A 10,000-nucleotide genomic window follows, 5' to 3' on the forward strand; every position below is an offset into this window, starting at 1 on the left:
CACTATTCATACTATTTATGTCTTGAGAAATTCATACCTTCTACTTTATTGTATATTACTGCTTTTGGCACTTCTGGTTAGATGCTAATACTGCATTTTGTTGTCTCTGTCCTCGTACTGTGTGTAATGACATTACAGAATCAGGTTGATTGCCAAGAAGGTTTTTCACATACAAGGAATTTCCCGCGGTGCTTTGGTGCATCAACAGAAGGCTATCAGTCCCTCCAGAAAAACGTGATCATGTGGTCTCATAATTCAACGCGTAATCAGCCAAAGTCTGCATATTTATGCTGGAGCCGCATTTTTTCAAATACGCCGCACTTTCGCTGCATAAATTGCCGATTTCCGCACAAAATATGCAGGGCTTGCATGATTTCATAATCCCCGCATTTTCGTTGCAATAAAGTCACACATATATCTTAGCAGAAAGTTGAAAAATGTTGCGTTTACTTCACACAAGAGCAGCCGTTTCCCCCTGTTGCCATGGGAACGTTATGAAGTGACGTAATTACGTGACGTGAACATCATCGAAAAGCTGCAAACCCCGCGATGAAGCCACAATGAAACCGCAGTTTCTGCAAGTTCCCCCAATTTTTGCAAGTTCCCCCAATTTTTGCAAGTTCCCCCAATTTTTGCAAGTTGCCCCAATTTCTGCAAGTTCCCGCAATTTCTACAAGTTCCCGCATTTTCTGCAAGTTCCCGCAATTTCTACAAGTTCCCGCATTTTCTGCAAGTTCCCCCAATTTTTGCAAGTTCCCCCAATTTTTGCGAGTTCCCACAATTTTTGCAAGTTCCCACAATTTCTGCAAGTTCCCCCAATTTTTGCGAGTTCTCCCAATTTTTGCAAGTTCCCCCAATTTTTGCGAGTTCCCCCAATTTCTGCAAGTTCCCCCAATTTTTGCAAGTTCCCGCAATTTCTGCAAGTTCCCCCAATTTTTGCGAGTTCCCCCAATTTCTGCAAGTTCCCCCAATTTTTGCAAGTTCCCGCAATTTCTGCAAGTTCCCCCAATTTTTGCAAGTTCCCGCAATTTCTGCAAGTTCCCCCAATTTCTGCAAGTTCCCCCAATTTTTGCAAGTTCCCCCAATTTCTGCAAGTTCCCCCAATTTCTGCAAGTTCCCCCAATTTTTGCAAGTTCCCCCAATTTTTGCAAGTTCCCCCAATTTCTGCAAGTTCCCGCAATTTCTGCGAGTTCCCCCAATTTTTGCGAGTTCCCCCAATTTTTGCGAGTTCCCCCAATTTTTGCAAGTTCCCCCAATTTTTGCAAGTTCCCCCAATTTCTGCAAGTTCCCGCAATTTCTGCGAGTTCCCCCAATTTTTGCGAGTTCCCCCAATTTTTGCAAGTTCCCCCAATTTCTGCAAGTTCCCGCAATTTCTGCAAGTTCCCGCAATTTCTGCAAGTTCCCCCAATTTTTGCGAGTTCCCCCAATTTTTGCGAGTTCCCCCAATTTTTACAAGTTCCCGCAATTTCTGCAAGTTCCCCCAATTTTTGCGAGTTCCCCCAATTTCTGCGAGTTCCCCCAATTTCTGCAAGTTCCCCCAATTTTTGCAAGTTCCCCCAATTTTTGCAAGTTCCCCCAATTTCTGCAAGTTCCCCCAATTTCTGCAAGTTCCCCCAATTTTTGCGAGTTCCCCCAATTTTTGCGAGTTCCCCCAATTTTTACAAGTTCCCGCAATTTCTGCAAGTTCCCCCAATTTTTGCGAGTTCCCCCAATTTCTGCGAGTTCCCCCAATTTCTGCAAGTTCCCCCAATTTTTGCAAGTTCCCCCAATTTTTGCAAGTTCCCCCAATTTCTGCAAGTTCCCCCAATTTCTACAAGTTCCCCCAATTTCTGCAAGTTCCCCCAATTTTTGCAAGTTCCCCCAATTTTTGCAAGTTCCCGCAATTTTTGCGAGTTCCTCCAATTTTTGCGAGTTCCTCCAATTTTTGCGAGTTCTCCCAATTTTTGCAAGTTCCCGCAATTTCTGCAAGTTCCCCCAATTTTTGCAAGTTCCCCCAATTTTTGCAAGTTCCCCCAATTTCTGCAAGTTCCCCCAATTTTTGCAAGTTCCCCCAATTTTTGCAAGTTCCCCCAATTTCTGCAAGTTCCCCCAATTTTTGCAAGTTCCCCCAATTTCTGCAAGTTCCCCCAATTTTTGCGAGTTCCCGCAATTTTTGCGAGTTCCTCCAATTTTTGCGAGTTCCTCCAATTTTTGCGAGTTCTCCCAGTTTTTGCAAGTTCCCGCAATTTCTGCAAGTTCCCCCAATTGTTGCAAGTTCCCCCAATTTTTGCAAGTTCCCCAATTTTTGCAAGTTCTCCCAATTTTTGCAAGTTCCCCCAATTTCTGCAAGTTCCCCCAATTTTTGCAAGTTCCCCCAATTTCTGCAAGTTCCCCCAATTTTTGCAAGTTCCCCCAATTTTCGCCAGTTCCCACAATTTCATTGCATAAAATCGCGTGAATATCCCGCATATTCCATCACATTTTTTAAGAAAACGTGCCGCACAATCAAGGAGTTTTGCCCTCAACAATCACAAAATAACTTTTCTGGAAGGACTGGGCTATACACAGTGTGAGAAAACGTCAACACACATAAATAACAGAACTACAAAAACATTTCGGGGGGGTGATGGAGCAGTGGATATGACCCATGCCTTTGGTACGGGAGACCTGGGTTTGATTCCCACTGTGATACATCACCCAATGTGTCCCTGAGCAAGGCACTTAACTCCTAGCTACTCCAGAGGTGTGTTACCTCTGATATATAGCAATTGTAAGTCGCTTTGGATAAAAGCGTTGGCTAAATGACATGTAATGTAATGTAATTTATTTGGTTATTAAATTTGAGGAGTCGCAGTGCGAGCTGGAGGCGTCTCAGAAGGAAGCGCGGTCCCTGAGCACGGAGCTGTTCCGCCTGAGGAACGCGTACGAGGAGGCGCTGGACCAGCTGGACACCATGAAGAGAGAGAACAAGAACCTGCAGGAGGAGATCTCCGACCTCAGCCTGCAGCTGGGCGAGGGCGGCCGCAGCACGCACGAGCTCGAGAAGATCCGGAAACATCTGGAGCAAGAGAAGGCCGCGCTGCAGGCCGCGCTGGAGGAGGCCGAAGGTAGGCACACACACCTTTATTCAGGCCGTCTTTGTAGTTCTTAAAGCCCTCCATTATGCATCTTTTGTAGTTCTTGAAGCCCTCCATTATGCATCTTTTGTAGTTCTTGAAGCCCTCCATCATGTATCTTTTGTAGTTCTTGAAGCCCTCCATTATGCATTTTTATATTTCTTAAAGCCCTCCATTATGCTTTTTTTGTAGTTCTTAAAGCCCTCCATTATGCTTTTTTTGTAGTTCTTAAAGCCCTCCATTATGTATCTTTTGTAGTTTTTAAAGCCCTCCATCATGCATCTTTTGTAGTTCTTAAAGCCCTCCATCATTGTAGTTCTTGCAGCCCTCCATCATTGTAGTTCTTGCAGCATTGTGTTGTGACCTGAAGGATCTCTGGAGCACGAGGAGGGGAAGATCTTGCGCGCCCAGCTGGAGTTCAACCAATCGAAGGCCGAGATGGAGCGGAAGCTGGCGGAGCGAGACGAGGAGGCGGAGACGGCGAGGAGGAACTACCAGCGGACGCTGGACGCGCTGCAGGCGTCTCTGGACGCCGAAACACGGAGCCGAAACGAGGCGCTCAGAGTCAAGAAGAAGATGGAGGGCGACCTCAACGAGATGGAGATCCAGCTCGCCAAAGCCAACCGGCAGGCGGCCGACGCCCAGAAACAGCTCAAGACCCTGCAGGTATATATTTATATATATTTATATATGTTTATATATATTTATATATGTTTATATATATTTATATATGTCTATATATATATATATATATATAGACATATATAAATATATAAATATATATATTTATATATATATTGATATATTTATTAGCGGTGTCAAACGATTAAACATTTTTTATCGCGATTAATCGCAAATTTTATCACATGATTAAAATTCTATTATTTAGCATTTCAGAACAGTTTTTAAGTCCATATTAACAATGGAAAGCCATTCTTACCAGACGATCTTCACTGGGAATCAAATGAATGCAAAGAAAGTTACTTTATGAACTTGATTTTAAGATTTGTAATTATTTATTTACTGTAAACAAAAGAAAAATGTGTGAATCTGTCATTATTGCACAATTCCTCCAAGTACCTAACTAAAAAACTACAAATCCCTCTCCTTACCAGAGTCCATCTAGTGTTTAGTAACTCCTAAATAATGTTGATTCCTCACTGACGTCCAGTGATCACGGTTAATGAGACAGAGTTTGGACTCCTTCCTCCGTGTCTTACAGGCTGTGTGGTGAGACTACTGTCCCCCTCGACGGCAACGAGACCGGTCAGAACACGCCAACCGTAGTACGTCTTTAAGACCCGAGTCCTCTACCATGCTGACAGGTCTGCAGTTAGTTGCCACCCGTTTAGCCCGCTAGCGTTAGCATCACGTTAACTGAACTATATGCTTAGCTCGTAGCTGGTAGCTCCAGCTTGACGTGCTTCGTGATATTTTAATTCAGCTTTACACAACATGCATTTGGCTTTGACTCGTCTACGAGCCGTCTGGGAGTTTGTGAAAATAAAAATCTCCATTCAGAGTTATTGCTGCTGTGTTTCTCCATCATGCTGCAGCAGCAGCAGCAGGATGTGTTAGGAGGAAGTGGCAGCTTGATGAGAAGTAACGGTGCTGCAAAGGGATTAAAAAAAATTAATTGCGTCGGCCCTTAATTGCATCGCGGATTAATGCGTTAACGCTGACAGCCCTAATATACATATATATATATATTCTATCTATTTCTGCAGTAATTTAACGGTACGTGTATTGACCAGGCGTTCCTGAAGGACTCTCAGCTGCAGCTGGACGAATCACAGCGCAGCAGCGACGACCTGAGGGAGAACGTGGCTCTGCTGGAGCGCCGGACCGGCCTGCTGCAGGCGGAGCTGGACGAGCTCCGGGCGGCGCTGGACCAGACCGAGAGGAGCCGCAAGCTCGCCGAACAGGAAGTGACCGAAGCCACGGAGCGCGTGCAGCTGCTGCACGCACAGAACACCAGTCTGATCAACCAGAAGAAGAAACAGGAGGCTGACATCATGAACCTGCAGAGTGAGATGGAGGAGGCTGTACAGGTACACACACACACACACACACACACACACACTGATACACACACACTGATACACACACACACACACACACACACACACACACACACTGATACACACACACACACACTGATACACACACACACACACACACACACACACACACTGATACACACACACACACACACACACACTGACACACACACACACACTGATACACACACACACACACTGATACACACACACACACACACACACTGATACACACACACTGATACACACACACACACACACTGATACACACACACACACACACACACACACACTGATACACACACACACACACACACACACACACACACACACACTGATACACACACACACAGATACACACACACACACACACTGATACACACACACACACACACACACACACTGATACACACACACACACACACACACTGATACACACACACACACACACACACACACACACACACACTGATACACACACACACACACACACACACTGATACACACACACACACACACACACACACACACACACTGATACACACACACAGATACACACACACACACACTGATACACACACACACACACACACACACACACACACACACACTGATACACACACACAGATACACACACACACACACACACACACACTGATACACACACACACACACACACACACACACACACACACACAGAGACACACACACACACACACACGCAGAGACACACACACAGAGACACACACACACACACACACACACACACACACACACACACACACACACACACACACACACCCAGCTGTAGAATAACTAACGGCAGATATAATTTGATTGGTTGTCGACAGGAGAGCCGTAACGCGGAGGAGAAGGCGAAGAAGGCGATCACGGACGCCGCCATGATGGCGGAGGAGCTGAAGAAGGAGCAGGACACCAGCGCCCATCTGGAGCGCATGAAGAAGAACTCGGAGCAGACGATCCGCGACCTGCAGCACCGATTGGACGAGGCCGAGCAGCTCGCCATGAAGGGCGGGAAGAAGCAGCTGCAGAAGCTGGAGGCTCGCATCAGAGAGCTGGAGAACGAGATGGAGGCGGAGCAGCGCCGCGGGGCCGAGGCCGTCAAGGGCGTTCGCAAGTACGAGCGCCGCATCAAGGTACGTGGTCGCTGCTCACAGAGGGGAGGGGTTTCTACAGACCAATCAAATGCTGGGAAACATCACAGAGGGGAGGGGTTTCTACAGACCAATCAAATGCTGGGAAACATCACAGAGGGGAGGGGTTTCTACAGACCAATCAAATCCCCTCTGATTAATGAAGACACTAAGTACAACCCTTTAGAACCATGCGCCCGGCAGTTTAGTTTGTCACTTTTTTTTTTTTTTTTTACTTTTTTTCACTTTTTATGAACTTTTTGTCACTTTCTTTGAACTTTTTGTCACTTTTTATAAACTTTTTGTCACTTTTTATGAACTTTTTGTCACTTTTTATGAACTTTTTGTCACTTTTTATAAACTTTTTGTCACTTTTTATGAACTTTTTGTCACTTTTTATGAACTTTTTGTCATTCTTTGAACTTTTTGTCACTTTTTATAAACTTTTTGTCACTTTCTTTGAACTTTTGTCACTTTCTTTGAACTTTTTGTCACTTTTTATAAACTTTTTGTCACTTTTTATAAACTTTTTATAAACTTTTTGTCACTTTCTTTGAACTTTTTGTCACTTTTTATAAACTTTTTGTCACTTTTTATAAACTTTTTATGAACTTTTTGTCACTTTTTATTTACTTTTTGTCACTTTTTATGAACTTTTTATGAACTTTTTGTCACTTTTTATAAACTTTTTGTCACTTTTTATGAACTTTTTATAAACTTTTTGTCACTTTTTATGAACTTTTTATGAACTTTTTGTCACTTTTTATGAACTTTTTGTCATTCTTTGAACTTTTTGTCACTTTTTATAAACTTTTTGTCACTTTTTATGAACTTTTTGTCACTTTTTATGAACTTTTTGTCATTCTTTGAACTTTTTGTCACTTTTTATAAACTTTTTGTCACTTTTTATAAACTTTTTGTCACTTTTTATAAACTTTTTGTCACTTTTTATGAGCTTTTTGTCACTTTTTTTATGAACTTTTTGTCACTTTCTTTGAACTTTTTGTCACTTTTTATGAGCTTTTTGTCACTTTTTTTATGAACTTTTTGTCACTTTCTTTGAACTTTTTGTCACTTTTTATAAACTTTTTGTCACTTTTTATGAACTTTTGTCACTTTTTATAAACTTTTTGTCACTTTTTATGAACTTTTGTCACTTTTTATGAACTTTTTGTCACTTTTTATTAACTTTTTGTCACTTTCTTTGAGCTTTTTGTCACTTTTTTTATGAACTTTTTGTCACTTTCTTTGAACTTTTTGTCACTTTTTATGAGCTTTTTGTCACTTTTTTTATGAACTTTTTGTCACTTTCTTTGAACTTTTTGTCACTTTTTATTAACTTTTGTTGCTTTTTCCAGCGTGTTTTTTAGAATGTGTGTGTTATTAAGTTTTGTAGCTGTAGAAATATTTTGTTACTGCATTTTACTAAAAAGAAAATCCCCTTCATAAAAAAGCAGGATATTGAGTTATATACAATACACACACACACAGACACACACACACACACACACACACACACAGACACACACACACACACACACACACACAGACACACACACACACACACACACACACACACACACACACACCTTTCTACACGTCAGTGACTAATGAGCCTCTTTGATATGAAGGAGCTGAGCTACCAGACGGAGGAGGACAGGAAGAACCTGGCTCGCCTGCAGGACCTGGTGGACAAACTGCAGCTGAAGGTCAAGTCCTACAAACACGCGGCGGAGGAGGCCGAGGAGGCCGCCAACGGCCACGTGGCCAAACTCCGCAAGCTGCAGCACGAACTGGAGGAGGCCGAGGAGAGGGCCGACATCGCCGAGTCACAGGTACGGCAACAGAGAGGGACAAAAAGATTTAAAGAACCAGACAAACGTGTGATTAAAAAAAAAAGGGCGTGATTGGACAGATAGTCTAGCTCAGTGTTGTTCAACCTTTTTTGAGCCACGGCACATTTTTTACATTAAAAAAATCCCGCAGCACACCACCAACCAAAAATGTTACAAAATGCCACATTGTAGCCTAATAAGATCAGAATCTACATTTTTACTTTTTAAAAATGTATCCATGGCTGTTGCAGGCTTAGGCCGGTTACACACTGGCTGCGTGGCGTGAGCGTGTCGGCTGCGTGGCGCGAGCGTGTCGGCTGCGTGGTGCGAGTGTGTCGGCTGCGTGGCGTGAGTGTGTCGGCTGCGTGGCGTGTCCGTTTATATTTCGGCTCCCATGGTAACAGGTTAGAGCTTACACACTGCCTGCTAGAAATAGAACCGACGCCTATTTTTCACGCGAGACGCGAGCGTGTTGGAAGCGTTTCCAGGCAACATAGAATAGGAAAATATGTTTATATGTCATTTAGACACAAATACATATTAATAAATGACATCTTGATGTTTGAAAGTCTCGAGGTTTTGACATCAATGTAGATATAAATGTAATACAAAATTTCAGAGAAAAGATTTTCAAATGTTGCACCTGTCAGACAGAAGGAAATATTCTGTAACATATTTTACAGTCAGTACTGCCGACGTTGTCTGGCTTTAATCAGATCAGTAGCTATATATTTATGTTTAACAACTCTCTCCCCGTACGTGGAACAAGCCGATATATAAAGGGGAGGAGAGGCTACAATAACAACGTAGTGTTCTGAGTGACGGTCCAGCATCAGAGAGGCTCTATAGGCTCTCTACAGCTACACTAAGTTGTTAGAAACAGACAGCCCATCATTTGTCAGAGTTTGAATGTGTGGGCGCTACGTCCCGAGATCAGCCCTCCCTGTACCTAGCAGCAGCAGCAGCGCCGCGTCAGACACGCTTCTGGTGGTAGGACACAGAAACATCCACGCAGCCGCCACGCAGCTGAGACGCAACAGAAACGCCACGCTCACGCCACGCATCCAGTGTGTAACCGGCCTTACATTGATGATCTCAGCCCTACTGTTTACATCCTGTCACGGCCACCAGGGGGCAGTCATTCTGCTGTCTTACATCAACAAGGTCATTATTGTGCTATACTGACACAGAACAGTATTTAATGTCTCTGCCAGTCATCACATTACAGGCACAATGTGCAACAATGGCAAATTATTTGCAGTAACTACAGAGACACAAATACACACACACACACACACGCAGAAACACACACACGCACAGACACACACACACATTTTGAATACACCTGTGCTGTTCCTACTATGACATGTCAACATGTCTGCTGTGAAAAAGGTCTGTTACCTCCTCAGTTGAGCGTCCCGTCCTTACTGGACACAGTTTGGCTGGTCCCCCGTTTCCCCCTCCTGAAGGTAGCGGACGGTCAGTCCTTCTCCACGTCTTCTCTGAACTTCAGAAAACTCAGATTGGACAGATAGTCTAGCTAGCTGTCTGGATTTCCCCTGCAGAGATCTGAGGAGCTGTTAAACATAGTCCTCACAAATCCACCAGAGGTTAGAACGCCAACACAGAGACAGGAAGGGGACGCACATCTGGGGATCTTACCAATTGTTGTGCATAAATTTTGATGGATATGATAGCAAGCCGTTGATGAGAATGTGTTTGACAGGTGAACAAGCTGAGGGCCAAGACCAGGGACGGATCCTCCAAGAAAGGCCTGGACGAGTGAGGAGAGGAAGCAGCTTTCTATGTCCAAAACCCCAAAATATTCTCTTTAAACGCAGGAAATCTCCACGTTT

The 10,000-nt window shown here is 43.7% G+C and overlaps 1 protein-coding gene and 1 long non-coding RNA gene across 2 annotated transcripts in view; one reads left to right on the forward strand and one right to left on the reverse strand.

Moving 5' to 3' along the window:
- The window catches only part of myh6 (myosin, heavy chain 6, cardiac muscle, alpha), a 16,963-nt gene that overhangs the window by 6,878 nt on the left and 85 nt on the right, over positions 1-10,000 (forward strand). The window contains exons 5-10 of the mRNA XM_031315262.1: positions 2,825-3,086; positions 3,466-3,761; positions 4,850-5,146; positions 6,007-6,312; positions 7,941-8,144; positions 9,871-10,000. The exon at positions 9,871-10,000 is cut by the window's right edge and continues 85 nt beyond it. Of these exons, the coding sequence (XP_031171122.1) occupies positions 2,825-3,086; positions 3,466-3,761; positions 4,850-5,146; positions 6,007-6,312; positions 7,941-8,144; positions 9,871-9,930 (1,425 nt within the window). The 3' untranslated portion in view covers positions 9,931-10,000. The remainder of the gene's footprint in view (positions 1-2,824; positions 3,087-3,465; positions 3,762-4,849; positions 5,147-6,006; positions 6,313-7,940; positions 8,145-9,870) is intronic.
- The window catches only part of LOC116061678, a 14,534-nt gene continuing 6,909 nt past the window's right edge, over positions 2,376-10,000 (reverse strand). Inside the window, exons 2-3 of the long non-coding RNA XR_004107768.1 lie at positions 2,975-2,980; positions 2,376-2,518 (exon numbers count right to left, since the gene is read on the reverse strand). This is a non-coding gene — a long non-coding RNA (uncharacterized LOC116061678). The remainder of the gene's footprint in view (positions 2,519-2,974; positions 2,981-10,000) is intronic.

This window comes from Sander lucioperca, chromosome 19 (genome assembly GCF_008315115.2).
Source record: "Sander lucioperca isolate FBNREF2018 chromosome 19, SLUC_FBN_1.2, whole genome shotgun sequence".
Taxonomy (NCBI): domain Eukaryota; kingdom Metazoa; phylum Chordata; class Actinopteri; order Perciformes; family Percidae; genus Sander; species Sander lucioperca.